Genomic DNA, 16,125 nt, shown 5'->3' with positions numbered 1-16,125 from the left:
ATCAGTTAAGTAATTGCAGGCCATAGACACTTTCGTCACAGATTTCTTGACTTCGGACTGCTCGCTTACACGTTTCCCTGTGCAAGTGGCAGATTTTATTTTAGATAAATGTCTTTCAGCCATCTCAGAAAAACATGGCTAGAGGACACCAATAAACAAGACTCCCAGTGCTGAATCTCCCACAGGAATTCAGCTGGTTTCACCCCCTGGCCCTTGCATGAGCAGCTTTTCCTCAGATGGTGGAGTTAATGAAGTGAACTGAAGCAGTCAGGCCTCCTGGGATGGAAATGTAGTTAAAAGGCCCCGGCGTTCCTCTGACTGAGGTCCTGGAAACCGCAGGCTGGAGGAAGACAATTGCTCAGAGAAGGCCACTGACTGAGCTCCATGGCAGAATTTTACTAAAATACACTCAAAGAGCAACACATCATTAGCCAGTGTGGGTTAGGAAATTTGGGATAAAATGTGTGAAACTTGTCAGGGGAAGGAAATGAGCATAACGGGAAATTAAATCGTATATTCCCCTCACTATCCCCAGCCAGATAATAAAACAAATAGATGCCAATAGGCCAGAAGAACAAGAAAGATTCTCAGGTAATTGTGCAATTAGCCTTAATGGGTGAAGACTAGAGGAAATCAGGTGATTGAAACTGTTTTTCTCCTTGAGCCCCAATCTTAAATATGGTTTTCAAAAAGTGTCATAAACTTTGGTTCCATGTTTAACTTCGAAAGCCAAAGATTCACACAATCCCCAGTACTTGGGATCTTGGGGACAGTTTAAGAGTTTCATATTCAATTCACCTTTTAAAATTCAAACAAAAATTTCATCTCATTGCTGGCCCGGAGTCACCACCTACTGGCCAGATAGGAAAGTGCATGTATAAAATGTACCTGGTCACACCCCAATGCAAGGAAAAGAGCCAGGCCAAGGGCAAAGATATTAACAATGACTAAGATAGCTAGATCGGAATAGTAATAGATATTAAACACTTGTGGTAAGTCAACAGAAATGTCTTAAAATTTCTTCATGGCCATGAGGGATTTACAGAACGAAACTAACATATCTTTATTGATTTCAGAGAAGAAGGGAGAGGGAGAGATAGAAACATCAATGATGAATGATGAGAGAGAATCATTGATTGGCTGCCTCCTGCACATCCCCTACTGGGGATCAAGCCCGCAACCCAGCCATGTGCTTTTGACCAGAATCGAACCTGGGACCCTTCAGTCCGCAGGCTGATGCTCTATCCACTGAGCCAAACCAGCTAGGGCTACAGAACGAAATTAATACAGATATGGGATAGTCACCAGTGTCTACTTTACCAAAACTCCTAATGTCTTCTCTCCCAAGAAATCTCTACTACAGTTAAGATTTCTGAGAACCTTGAAGGCCTGTTTCATGTCTGAGTTCATCAGCAAACATGACCAAGAACATGGGGAGAGAACTAGAGCAGACATCAGCGGCCTTAATGGTTTTGTCTCTTACACACAGGGGTTGGGAGGAAATAATTTGATTGATCTGGACCTTCATTCTCACAACCTTAAAAATGACATTAAGCCCTGGCTGGTGTGGCTCAGTTGGTTGAGTGTCATCCCAAGCCCCAGAAGGTTGCTGGTTCCATTCCCAGTGAGGGAACATGCCCAGGCTGTGGACTCGATCTCCACAGGTGATCTCCACAGGGTGAGGGGAGTGCAGAAGGCAGCCGATCCATCTCACATCAGTGTTTCTCCCTCTCCCTCTCCTTTCCTCTCTCTCTAAAAATCAATAAAATATCTTTTTTTAAAAAATGACTTAAATACCAATATCCCTGTCTTCCAGAGATGACTAGAGAGTCAAACCATACATATGGCTTTAGGTCTGTTGGCTGAAAGTACAATCGTAAGATCCTCCTGAATTATTTCTTACTGCTTCTACTGAGGCATAGCATCGTCGTTAGTCCTAACAACAAAACACTCAGGACATGGAGGATGGTAAAACTCCACTTTATTAAGACAAACAGAGAAGACAGTTCTGCACATGTTAAACACAGCATGGTCAAGCCACCCTGCGTTACTTATGCTAACACACTGCCAGGCGATAGCAGCGCCACCCCGCTGTGCTCCAGGGCTCTGCTACAGGTGGTGTGAGAGTCACTTCATGTGCTAAGGCCTGCAGCTCCCATCCCCTAGATACTTTATTCCCCCTTAACATCCTCCCTTGAGATTAGGATGAGCTGCCCTGAAGGAAATACAACAGCTGGACTTATAACACTAAAAATATTCAGGGACCAAGATTGGTTGTTTTCTGTAAAACGTTAACATCCTCCAGAGGCCTCAGGAGAAGTAATTTCACATATTCTACCAACCACATGGTAGGTGTGTATATGGGACATAGCACTCAGAAAATTCTGGAGTGGTGGGATCTGAAACAAATTGTATAGTACACAATTTATCCCAGAGAAAAACCACAAAGCAACATTGCTCCGCAGCAAAAACAAGTCCAGCAGGTAGGAAGGTAAAACTAGAAAAAGAATCACTTAAGTATTTTGGAAATAGCGCTTTAGAGAAAGACTATAAGGTTTGGAGAATATGTGTCTTCATTTTTCTCCATGCATGAAGCAAAGCACAACAATATCACTACTTAAGCTATGATTTTAAAAACCTGCCTTTTATATAAATATTTAAATGGGTAACAGACACACTAAACTAGAATAAAAATTACCCGTTGGGAAAGCCTGAGGTAATCCTGCAGTTGCCATGTTTCTGAAACTGGTTTACACATAATCAACATGACCCATCTTCCTACATTAGTTTTATTCAAAGACTAGGGGGACTTTTTGAGGGGGGAAGGATTAAAAGAAAAATGGACTGGCGGATAGCTATCCTATATAATAAAAGGGTAATATGCAAATTGACCATAATGGCAGAACGACCGGGAAGGACTGGTCGCTATGACGTGCACTGACCACCAGGGGGCAGATGCTCGACGCAGGAGCTACCCCCTGGTGATCAGTACACTCCCACAGGGGGAGCTCCGCTCAGCCACAAGCTGGGCTGAAGGCCTAGAATGCAGTGGCGGTGGCAGAAGCCTCTCTCGCCTCCTCGGCAGCACTAAGGATGTCCGACTGCGGACATCCCCCGAGGGCTCCTGGGCTGCCAGAGGGATGTCTGACTGCCAGCTTAGGCCCGATCCCCTGGGAAGCAGGCCTAAGCTGGCAAGTGGACATCCCCCGAGGGGTCCTGGACTGCGAGAGGGCGCAGGCCGGGCTGAGGGACCCTCCCAAGTGTACAACTTTTTGTGCAGCGGGCCTCTAGTGTTAATAAATATATTATAGAGAACAAAATAAAAGATCGAGGAAGTAACTTTACTGAGCAGCTTCAAGGATGAATCCATCCTCATTTAAGCATTCTTTTGACTTAGGGTTACGGATAAAAAAGTTTCCAACAAGACGGCTTAGACTCCAGGACCAGTCCAGCACTGACACATGAAAAGGAATCGCCTGGCAAGTATGGCCCCAGGAGGTCACAGTTAGTCAGGGCACATGTCCAGGTTATGGGCTTGATCCCCTGTAGGGGGTGTGAAGGAGGCAGTTGATCAATGATACTCTCTATCATTGACGTTTCTATCTCTCCTCCAAAATCAATTTTAAAATGTTTTTATTTTCATTTTTTAAAAAGGAGAAATCACTGGGTTATAGTTGTGGTACACCTTCCTGAGGACCGAGCGGGCCACCTACACTCCGATACTGTGACATACAGAATATGGCTGCCCCGGGCTGGCTTTTCTGAAACTCTCCTCGGGTAACAGGCAAAAGCTGGTGAATTCTGTGAAGTGAGTAGAATGTTTTGGGTTACAAAAAGAGGCATTTCTGGCAACCACCACCAGGAAAAGGCAAGTCACCTTCTCACTGAAGATGACCAACCAAGTACTGAAGACAAGCAGCAGCCACTATCTGAAAACTGGTCGGATAGAGTCTTGGTCTTTAAGGGGCAATCAGGTTCTACTGGGGTTTTCCATATCAATAGTGGACTCGGTTTAAGAAGTTGCCAGTTCATTTCTAGAAGTACAAATTTTTTAAATATATGAAAGTAGAGAGATCGGAAAGAAACTCAGCTCTATTCTTTCCAGCCCTCCTTCATGTGGGACTTGCTTGTCTTGCCACTTTCACTTTAGTGTGCTCATACTTCTTTAATTATACTGTTTCCACTTTCTTCCCCCTCACAGACGAGATCCTTAACTGGCTTTTGCTCGACTAACATTCATTCTCTTCCAAACTTTCCTTTCTTTCTTCCTATTTTTCTCTCTCTTTCTTCTTTTTTCTTTCCTTCCTTCCTCCCTCCCTCACATCCTCCCATTTTCTCCCTCCCTTTCTCTTCCTCTTTCTCTCCCTTACTTTCTTTCCACCTTAAAAAAACAATAACAAAGAAGTTTTTCATTGGCTTTAGATAATTAAAGCCAAGCAAGTAACCAATGCTAGTGTTTTCCTATGGTAACCACATTAAAATAGTTAAATATGGTATCAAGTACCCCTGGCCTCCATCGCCCAGCTCTTTAAGAACTGAGATGGTGCTGACTGTGTTTCAGTTCTGTCCCATCCTCCCCGGCGACCCTTTTCTCCCTTGATTAGTTCCATGGCACTGAAGGCTGAGGAAGAATGGGAGCGGTTAGGTCCAGAAGGGGACTGACCTCGGAGACAGGCTGAAATTGTTTTACACTGTTAGACAAGTAAGAAATGAAAAAGTGTTTGTACTGTTCCCTTTGCAAAACTCTCCCTTCAGGTTCGAACTTGGAACTTTCCAGCTTTGGTCATGTATTTTATGCCCTTAAAGGGTTTGTACTTCTCTCCATACATATCCAGGCGGTTCACTTTGAGTCCTGGAAGGAAGGAAGAATATGACATAAGCATGATTCAAAAGAAGCAGGTAGCATAACTGTTTAAATTCATTTCAATTCCAAGAGTGGGAGAGAGATAGTAGTAGCCATGAGCCAAAAAAAAAAAAGTATTAGAGGACCTGTTCCTGAAGTGGAAGGGCAGAAAGTTATATGCAGACTGAAATGAGGTGCAAGGAAAATCAGAGCACCATGTGTTTTCCTCTAGTTATTGTACTGAATACCTGAATCGACAGTGATAAGATCAAGGAATTAATAATGAAATAAATCACCACTGAATGAATAATGGAAAATAATGAATAAATGAATGCTTCTTAAGTATTCTCACTATACTAAGCAAAAAAAAAATTTTATACCATATAAAACTTTAAAGTTTATTAAGTGTTTTAAGATGAAAGAGTTTTTAATTTAAGTAAATTCTAATCACTTAAATTAGACAAAGCCCTTTGGTAAAGAAAAACAGGAACTTCATGTAAAGTTACAATCATTTCCTCTCTATCTTACAGGATTGTTCAACAGATTGAATAATAGATGAAAAAAGCTTAAAACAGTACCCAGCACACAGTAAATACCCAGTAACTGCTAACTATTATTATTATTTTTTTTAAATATATTTTATTGATTTTTTACAGAGAGGAAGGGAGAGAGATAGAGAGTTAGAAACATCGATGAGAGAGAAACATCGACCAGCTGCCTCCTGCACATCTCCCACGGGAGATGTGCCCGCAACCCAGGCACATGCCCTTGACCGGAATCAAACCCGGGACCCTTCAGTCCGCAGGCCGACGCTCTATCCACTGGGCCAAACCGGTTTCGGCTAACTATTATTATTACTACTAGAGGCCCAGTGCAAGAAATTCGTTCACTCAGTGGGGAGGGGGCCCTCAGCCTGGATTGCGAGAGGGCGCAGGCCAGGCTGAGGGACCCCACCGGTGCACAATTGGGGCTGGGGAGGGACACTGGAGGGTGGCCAGCCAGGGAGGAACCGAGGGAGGGCTCCAGAGCATGTCCGGCCCATCTCGCTCAGTCCCAATTGGCCAGACCCCAGCAGCAAGCTTACCTAATGGTCGGAGTGTCTGCCCCCTGGTGGTCAGTCTATGTCATAGCGACTGGTTGACCGGTCGACTGTCTGCCTTCTGGTGGTCAGTGCGCATCATAGAGAGCAGTTGAGTGGCCTTAGCATATCATTAGCATATTACGCTTTAATGGGGTTGAACAGCCAACCGGATGACCAGACACTTAGCATATTAGGCTTTTATTATATAGGTTCATCTTGAAGTAAGTATAGACTATAGTGAACTGACTTGGGTAGGCCCAAGGATTCTAAATGATAACAAAAGCAAATGTGGCCCTGGCCAGTAGGGCTCAGCTGGTTGGAGCATCATCCCATATATCGAAAGGTTGTGGGTTGGATGCCCAGTGAGCACATACCTAGGTTGGGGGTTCAATATTTGGTCAGGGCACAGACATAAGACAATCAATAGATGTTCTTCTCTCTCTCTCTCAAATCAATAAGCATATCCTTGGGTGAGAATTTTTTAAAAAGCAAATGTGAAAGTCTTCTGAAATTGGGGGAAAGGAAAGGAAATTATTCTTTTCAATAACCAGCTGAGAGTACAGAAGCATTCCCACACTGAAGACCCAGGAAAGCCCAAACTGACAACCTAAGATGACTCAGCAACTTCCCAGGAACACCTCTGCCTACCAATATTGTTCCTTTCTCATCTGTGTCTCAGACACTTTATTCAGGTCCCTTAGGCCAACTTCAAAGCAAGGATTATAAACTTTCCCCAGAAATACGCTAGAAAAGATTTTACTAAAGATTACATATCCTATATAATAAAAGTTAAACATGCAAATTAACCATCCCTCCGCTATGCTGAAGCCATGCCCACCAGCCAATCAGGCGTGAGTATGCAAATTAACCCAACTAAGATGGCGGTGGCCACAGAGCTGGAGTGAGCAGGAGGCTTGGATTGCCCCCAGCGATGGAGGAAGCCAAGCTTCCCACCTGCCCTGGCCAGCCCTGGGCTCTGCTCAAGGCTACAAAGTTTCAATTATAGAAGATAAATAAATCCCAGGAGAAGAAAAAAAAAAGGAGAGGCTGGGAGCTTGGGTTGCCGGGGGGCGTGGCCAGCCCAAAAACGGCCCTCAGCCCCTCACTCAGGCTGGCCAGGCACCCCAGCAAAACCCCCCACACTGAAGGGGGTGCGACTAGCCTGAAAACAGACCTCAGCCCCTCACCCAGGCTGGCCACACCCCCATGGGATGAGAGTTCCTGCTTGGGGGCTTGGCCAGCCTGAAAACAGCCCTCAGCCCCTCACCTAGGCTGGCCAGGCACCCCAGCGGGACCCCCATCCTGATCCAGGACACCCTTCAGGGCAAACCAGCCAGCTCCCACCCATGCACCAGGCCTCTATTCTATATAATAAAAGGGTAATATGCAAATTGACCCTAACAGCAGAACGACTAGGAATGACTGGTCACTATGATACACACTGACCGCAAGGGGGCAGACGCTCAATGCAGGAGCTGCACCCTGGTGGTCAGTGCTCTTCCTCAGGGGGAGCTCTGCTCAGCCACAAGCCAGGCTGACGGCTGTCAGCACAGCGGTGGTGGTGAGAGCCTCTCCCACCTCCTCAGCAGCACTAAGGATATCCAACTGTAGCTTAGGCCTGCTCCCTGGGGCCAAGTGGACATCCCCCAAGGGCTCCCAGGCTGCCAGAGGGATGTCTTACTGCCAGCTTAGGCCCGATCCCCCAGGGAGTGGGCCTAAGGCAGCAGGTGGACATCCCCCGAGGGGTCCCAGACAGAGAGAGGGCACAGGCTGGGCTGAGGGACACCGCCCCCCCCCCCCCCCCGACCGAGTGCACAAATTTTTGTGCAACGGGTCTCTAGTTGGGTAATAAAATCAGACTCGATAAGCAGGGAGCCAAGAGAAGGTTTTGTGATGTCTGTGACATTTCTGTTCTCTTCAAAGCCATCTAAGCAGTAGGGCACTTACCAGAAATGGCCAGCTGCTGGATTTTAAACTGCAGGTTAATTGTGGGGTTCTCATCTGGTTTGGAAGCTCCAGCCTGAAGACTCATGGTCCCCTTCAAACTTGGTAGCTTTTGGGGATTTATTTTTCCTACATCCCAAGACAGCATCTTCAAAGAAAAAAAAAGTTACAGCAGAACCGTTCATGTGAGGTTGCTGAGCTCTAACCTCAGGGCAACTGTTCACAATATTATAAGGTGCCTCTAGGGTGTTTCTCAACAGAGAACATGATTTGTTACCATAAAATATCTCCAGGAGAAAACAATGCCCCTATGACTGATCGCCCCTTTCAACAAGGTATAAAGTCTATGGGGAGAGCTCCCGCAGAGTTACTTCTACTTAATGTCAGCAATTCAAAACCTCCTGCTTATTCTCCTACCTTAGTAACTGGGTCAAATGTGTGTGTCCCCTGAGATGGAGTGAGGCTCATATTCAAGACCCCTTTGGGCATCTGGCTGGTGACAATCACTCCCTCGATGGTCTTCCCCATGGTCTGCTTTGGTCCCACTGTTATTTCAAAGCGTCCAAGTGAACTACTGTCCCGGAAACTGATGTTATGTTTGACATACACTGGAATCGCCACCAGACTGGAAAAGAGACGCACAGAAGCCCATTTCATGAATGTTCTGGGAAAATGGCAACCTTTCCTCCTCCTTTGCCCTGTTGGCAGCTTTTCCGCCCTTACTTGCTTCCTTATTCCTTATCTTAAAAATTAAGCACAGGAGGGGAAAAAAACACTTGGTAATCTTTGATTTTCTTTCTTTTTGTAAAGCTAAGATGCTATCTAGTAAGTAAACTAACTCTTCTTAATAACTCTTTGAATAATATCCATAATATCAAAGAGTATGATAAGCCTACTCTGAGAAAGGCACTATGAACAAAAATTAGGAATCACCATATTTCTGTTTTATTTTGTGACATGTGATTGATAATTATTTGTGCTTGGGAGAAGGATATTATTCATACATCATGGACATTTTATAATTTCTTGAACTTTTACCTGACATCATCTGATCCTTACAAAAACCTATGAAGTAGGGTAGTTGTCATGATTTGACCAAAGAGGAAATAGAGAAGTCACAGAATAATAACAGTTCTTAAAATCTATTAAGCACTTCCTGAGTACCAGTCACTATGCTAAATGCTTGATCTCTATTACCTCATTTAATCCTCCCAATAAGTATGAAATGGGTACTGCTACTGTCCTGATTTTATAGATGAATACTGATATGCTTAACCTCAGTTAAGTAACTTGCCCAAGGTCACATACCATAAGTACTGAAGGTGGAGCTTAGGTCTAGGCAGTCTGATTCCAGAGCCTTTGTTCTCAAGCACTCAGATATTTTTATATATTATTTATTCCAAATCACACCAGAAAGGTATTGGTGGTTCTGAGGTCTCATGGCTCTCTTCAGTTCACATGCCTTCTACTGTATACCTTCGACTAAGGGCTCCAAAATCCCCTAGACTCATATTACAGAGAATGTTCAAGATAAAAAACTATTGCAGTCTATGGTTTTCATTGCATAATTTAATGCTTCTTTGGGGTGGGGGGGCATTGAATACAGGTGTACTCAGATTCCAATTTGAGAAAGAAAATACTCTTGTTTAGACATATAATAATCACAACAAAAATAATAGCAGCAAACTTAATGAGCACTTACTTTGTGATCAGCACTATTTAGATTCTCTTATTTAATCCTCATAATAAGGTACTTTTATTATTTTCAACTTGATGTTAGAAAATAGACACAGCCCAGCCAGTGTAGCTCAGTGGTTGAACTTGGACCTATGAGCCAAGAGGTCACTGATCGATTCTCGGTCAGAGCATATGCCCGGGTTGCAGGCTCGATCCCCAGTGTAGGGCATGCAGGAGGCAGCCAATCAACGATTCTCTCTCATCATTGATGTTTCTATCTCTCTCTCTCTCTCCCTTTCTCTCTGAAATCAATAAAAATGTATTTAAAAAAACAAACAATCGTCTTAACCCAGTGGTCAGCAAACTCATTAGTCAACAGAGCCAAATATCAACAGTACGATTGAAATTTCTTTTGAGAGCCAAATTTTTTCAACTTAAACTATATAGGTAGGTACACTGTTATTAACTTAATTAGGGTACTCCTAAGGCTTAGGAAGAGCCACACTCAAGGGGCCAAAGAGCCGCATGTGGCTCGCAAGCCACAGTTTGCCGACCATGGTCCTAACCGGTTTGGCTCAGTGGATAGAGCGTCGGCCTGCGGACTGAAAGGTCCCAGATTCGATTCTGGTCAAGGGCATGCGGGCACATCCCCAGTAGGAGGTGTGCAGGAGGCAAATCGATGTTTCTCCCTCATCAATGTTTCTAACTCTCTATCCCTCTCCCTTCCTCTCTGTAAAAAATCAATAAAATATATTTAAAAAACAAACAAACAATCAAACAAAAAAGAAAACAGACATAAAAAGGTTAAGCAACTCACCAGTTTACCCAATTAGTACATATAGAAACTGGAATTTGAACCCTGGTAACTCCACAACCAGAGTTCTTTTTTTTTAATATATATATATATATTGATTTCAGAGAGGAAGGGAGAGAGACAGAGAAATAGAAGCATCAACGATGAGAGAGAATCATTGATCGGCTGCCTCCTGCACGCCCCCTACTGGGGATCGAGCCTGCAACCCAGGCATGTGTCCTTGACCAGGAATCAAACCTGGGACTCTTCGGTCCACAGGCCGACACACAATCCACTAAGCCAAACCGGCCAGGGCCACAACCAGAGTTCTTAATCACTACGGATATGGTTTACACACACACACACACACACACACACACACACACACACACCATTCTTAATAATAAGGCTGCTTACTTCTGGGCACTGACATGGTAAGAGAGCAGGCGAAAGTTTCCATCAGGAGGGATGAAGGAGAGGATGCGCTCAGATTCCCAGCGCTTGAAACGAACACAAGGATGGAAGCTGACATCATCCAGCAACCTGGGGTTCTATAGTTACCAGGCAAGGAAAAGCAAGAGATAGGAATTAAATACCCACGTTTCTTTCAGGAGTAATTTAGGTGCTGTTTTTATTAAAATACATACACACATACAAATTCTCTGGTTACTTATAGAGAATTCAAGCCTGACACAAGCTGCATGGCTGTCCATTATATCTTCTTGCTCCATTTCATGCTCACCACTCTGTCTTTCCCAAAGCATCTAATTTCCCATCCCAAGAACTAAACCCATGGACCAGGCTTTTACCATGAAGGAAAGGGTAAGGTCTGGCATTCCAGTCAGTTTGACACAAGCATCAATCACCCCCTGGATTTCAGCGGTAATTGTGGAACCTGAGACAGGAACAAGACAAAAAGAAGGTAAGGATTATTGAACTCTTCTCTGTTCTTCCCAACTTATTTCCTTCTTCCCTCCCTCCTTTCATCTCTTCCTTCCTCTATCCCTACCTCATTCTCTTTCTTCTTTCCTTTTGTCTATACATCCAATTCATCTACCTAGCATTGTCCATCCTTCCAAACATTTACCAACCTTATATCAAGTATGAGATACTTAGATGAAGTCACGGGGATAAAAAATAAATGAGATAATTAGTCTAAAGGAGTTTTCAATCTAGTACCAGAATCAAACAGAATATCATTACTCTAACCCAGTGATGGCGAACCTATGACACGCGAACTCATTTTTTTGGTTGATTTTTCTTTGTTAAATGGCATTTAAATGTATAAAATAAATATCAAAAATATAAATCTTTGTTTTACTATGGTTGCAAATATCAAAAAATTTCTATATGTGACACGGCACCAGAGTTAAGTTAGGGTTTTTCAAAATGCTGACACGCTGAGCTCAAAAGGTTCGCCATCACTGCCCTAACCAATGGTTCAGAAAATTTCGTATCAGAAACTGCTCTCCCTAAGGCCACCAAGGAGCTGTGCTGCTATATGGCATGGACACTTGGTCTTTATCCTACAGGATCTCTCTGTAGCATACGTCACTGTTGACCCCTTCTTCCTTTTCAAAACCTTCCCCTCTCCTCGCTTTCTACTTTTCTAGCTCCTCGTCTGCAGTGCCTTCTGCAGCTTTCTTCCTTTTCACATCCTGTAAATGTCTCCGCTTTTTCACAGTTCTGAACATCTCTTTCTTCCACTCAACACTCTTCCCTTGGGTTACTTTGCCTACCACCCCAGGCTTCAGTTTTCATTGATGACCAGTTATTTCCTAATATGTTTTTCCGGTTCAGCCAACGGGACAGCTCCACTTGGATTGTCACAGAGACTTCAAACTCTCCATGTCAAAGTGAGTCATTATCTTCGCTTCCAGACCTGCTCTTCCTATTTCCCATATCTTCACGATGATACCATCTATCCTGTTGCCTAAGCCAGAAAATCCTGTCCACTTCTAACTCTTCAGTGCCTACATCTAACCAATGATCATTTCCTCTCTTTTATATGACTTCTATCTCTTAAATCTACTCATTCCTCTCCACCCTCACTACCATTGTGGATGTCTATATTTTGTGACTTCAGCAACTGCTTTCCCTGCCTTCAGTCCTACCCCATTTCAAGCCATTCTTAACACTGCAGCTGGACTGATAGTTCTAAACTATAAATCTGTTCAAGTTACTCCCCAACTTAAAACTTTTCCAGTGTTCCAAACAATCTTCCTTAAAATGGCACACAAGACTCTTCACGATCTAGCCATCTAGTAATTGTTGGGGTGTTTTTTTTTTATTCTTTATTGAGGCAAAACTTATAGTAAAATGCAAAAATCGTAAATGTTCAGCTCAATGAATTTTTAAATATGTACACACTTATGCAATACCACCCACATCAAGATGTGATTCCTTTTTAGCATCCCAGTGTGCTCCTCTTGCCCAACCTAGTTAATCCAAGTCCTTAAAATTCTTACTTCTATTCCCTCAGATTAAGTTGCACTGTTTTCAAACTTCATATAACCATATGCATCTAAGTTTCTTGCTCAACACTGTGAGATTTATTCATGTTGTTGGGCTTGTCAGTATTTCATTCTTTTTTATCACTGTATAGTATTCCATTGTATGACGACATCAAAATTTACTTATCATTTCTATTACTAATGGACATCAGTAATATTTCCAGTTTGGTACTAATATGAAAAGCTGCTATGCCTTTTCTTTTTTTATGCTTCTCAATCCAGTCATACTAAACTACTTTATTTCTCAACAATATTTTATTCATCTTAAAGTGTCTGCACATACTTCACTCCAAAATCCATAAAGGTTTTAATAACTCCTACTCATTCCATTGATAAATCATAAACACTATCACCTCTTTACACTTTGTTCTGGATGGGTAGATTACCCTCTTATCCTCCACCTTTTTACCTTTCTCTCTCCCTCACTGGACTTAAGCATGATTTCTGCAGCCATACTATGTCGTTCTCTCTCTCTATGTAACCCCTTTTTGTCTCCTTTATTTATATAACTTCATCATATTTAACAACCAAATAGCATCATCATCATCATCATCAACATCAGCAGTAGCAACTACCAACATCTCCTCATTTCCCCCTCCTCCTAACCCCTGGTAACCACCATTCTCTGCTCCTATAAGTGAGATCATGCAGTATTGGTCTTTCTGTATCTGGCTTATTTCACTTAGCGTAATGCCTTCTAAGTTCATCAATGTTGTTTAAAATGGCAGGATTTCCTTCTTTTTACAGCTGAATAATATTCCATTGTGTGTGTATATATCTATCTTGCATTTGCTTTACCTACTCATCCACCAACACACATTTAGTTTGTTTCCATATCTTGGCTACTGTGGATAATGCTACAATGAACAGGGAAGTGCAGATATCTCTTTGAGATACTTATTTTATTTCCTTTGGATATAACCAGAAGTGGGACTGCTGGGTCATAAGGTAGTTCTGTTTTTAATATTTTGAGGAACCTCCATACTATTTTCCATAATGGCTGTGCCAATTTACATTCCCACCAACAGTGTACAAGGGTTACCTTTTCTCCACATCATTGTCAACACTTATCTTTTGTCTTTTTATAATGGCCATTCTAACTGGTACAAGTCAGTATCTCCTAGTTTTGATTTGCATTTCCCTGATGATGAGTAATTGTTGAGCACCTTTTCATATACCTGCTGGCCATTTTTATGTCTTCTTTTGAAACATGTCATATACTATGTCCACTTTTTAGTCAGGTTATTTGTTTTTTGTTTTGTTTTGTTATTGAGTTGTATGAATTCCTTATAGATTTTGGATAGTAACCCCTTATCAGATACATGGTTCACAAGTATCTTCTCCCATTTATAGGATGCCTTTTCACCCTGTTGATTGTTTCTTTGTTGTACAAAAGCTTTTTAGTGTGATGCAATCCCATTTGCCTATTTTTGCATTTGTTGCCTTTGCTTTTGGTGTCATATCTAAAATAAATCGTTGCTCAGACCAGTGTCAAGAAGCTTTTTCTCTATCTTTTCTTCTAGTGGTTTTATAATTTCATGTCTATGTTTAAGTCTTTAATCCACTTTGAGTTGATTTTGTCTGTGGATATATGTCTGTGAATATTCAGTTTCCCCGACACATTTAATGAAGAGACTCCTTTCCCCATTGTATATTCTTGGTACTCCTGGTGAAGATCAGTTGATTATAAATGTATGGTTTTACTGGTATTTCTGAGCTCTATATTTTGTTTCATGGGTCTATATGTCTGTTTTTATTTCAGATGCATACTGTTTTAATTAATGTAATTTTATAACATATTTTGAAATCAGGAAGTGTGAAGTTTCCAGCTTGACTCTTCCTGCTCAAGACTACTTTGGCTACTTGGGGTCTTTTTTGGTTCCATATGACTATTAGGATTTTTTTTCTATTTCTATAAAGAGTATCATTGGGATTTTGATGGGGATAGCATTGAATCTATAGAATGCTTTGGGTATTGTAGACATTTAATAATGTAATTCTTCTACTCCATGAATACAGGTGTCTTTCCATTTATCTGTGTCTTCTTTAATTTTCTTCATCAATGTTTTATAATTTTCAAGATACAAATCTTTTACTTCTTTGCTTAAGTTTATTCCTTAGTCCTAAGTATTTTATTCTCTTTGTTGCTATTATAAATGGAACTGTTTTCTTAATTTCCTTTTAGGATAGTTTGTTGTTTGCATATAGAAATGCCACTAATTTTTGTATGTTGATTGTTTTTCTACAACTTTATTGAATTTATTTTTTTAGTTCTAAGAGCTTTTTGTTGAATCTTTAGGGGTTTGTCTATATTAATAAAAGGCCTGTGGCCATAACACCGTAATGACCAAAGACCAGTGCGGGTGGGCAGGGCGTGCGGGTGGGGTGGGGGGGCTGTGCGATTTTGCACGCTGGGCTTCTAGTACATATATAATCATGTCATCTGCATCATAATATTTAAGTTCATTCCTAGTACCCAGCATAATTCCTGACATAAAGTAGGCACTAAGTTGAAATGAATGATTTTGAATGGGGGATAATTCTGCTAATAGAAAGCATTCTAAAAAGGGGGCCTCTTTCTACGTATTTTCATAGTTTAAAAGATACATTAAAAATACCTACCTGATTTATCAATGATGGCATCAATCTCTTCAATCACATCAAAATAGGCCTCATTGTTGGTGTATTTCACCCCGGTCCGTCGCCATGGCACCACTGACAGCTGTCCAGTGGGAAGCTGGTCACCCACATTGGTGCTTCCTGAGACAATGAATATTACTGTAATTTAATTCCAATTTGATAATTGGATGTAACCAATTATCTAATAATTATAGAATACTTCCCTAGAAGTTTCTATGCTTCCACTATTCAAATAACTTTTCAAAAAAACGAGAGTTTTCCCAACTTCTATATGGGTAACCTAGTTTACTTTAAAAACTTGTCGCCATCTGGTCTGCCTTCTCAAGCAAAATAAAGGTTAAGAAAGTTACCTGAGAAACAGATATCATATTTTGGTTTTGAAAGTAACTTGAACTTGGTCTCTCAAATTCCACAATAGCTTGCAGCTTAAATGTATTGGCTTTCAGTGGAGATGGTAATCTACATATTGCTATAAAATTTTCATGGGTAAAAACAATATTCTAATTTAAGGTAGGTTCTTAGGTACATTTATGCTAGGTATTAAAATGTACACATCAATATAATCTCTCTCACACTAATACTTAAATTTAGGAAAAAAATAAAAATTAGATCTTTCCCTATCTATAAGAATTAT

The 16,125-nt window shown here is 41.7% G+C and overlaps 1 protein-coding gene across 4 annotated transcripts in view; it reads right to left on the bottom strand.

Annotated features, from left to right (window-relative positions):
* Window positions 1-1,966: 1,966 nt before the first annotated feature.
* Window positions 1,967-16,125, bottom strand: part of AP3M2 (adaptor related protein complex 3 subunit mu 2) — a 63,748-nt gene continuing 49,589 nt past the window's right edge. For all 4 annotated transcript variants that reach the window (XM_070408468.1, XM_070408466.1, XM_070408467.1 and 1 more), the window contains exons 4-9: window positions 15,474-15,611; window positions 11,148-11,233; window positions 10,756-10,889; window positions 8,286-8,493; window positions 7,872-8,016; window positions 1,967-4,852 (exon numbers count right to left, since the gene is read on the bottom strand). In XM_070408468.1, coding sequence (XP_070264569.1) covers window positions 4,752-4,852; window positions 7,872-8,016; window positions 8,286-8,493; window positions 10,756-10,889; window positions 11,148-11,233; window positions 15,474-15,611 — 812 coding nt within the window. In that variant the 3' untranslated portion in view covers window positions 1,967-4,751. The remainder of the gene's footprint in view (window positions 4,853-7,871; window positions 8,017-8,285; window positions 8,494-10,755; window positions 10,890-11,147; window positions 11,234-15,473; window positions 15,612-16,125) is intronic.

The sequence above is a fragment of the Myotis yumanensis genome, unplaced genomic scaffold (genome assembly GCF_028538775.1).
Source record: "Myotis yumanensis isolate MYYU_CA2020_CCGP unplaced genomic scaffold, mMyoYum1.0.hap1 SCAF_3, whole genome shotgun sequence".
NCBI lineage: Eukaryota > Metazoa > Chordata > Mammalia > Chiroptera > Vespertilionidae > Myotis > Myotis yumanensis.
The sequence above is the reverse complement of the archived record's forward strand: the minus strand, read 5'-3'. Positions and strand labels throughout refer to the sequence as shown.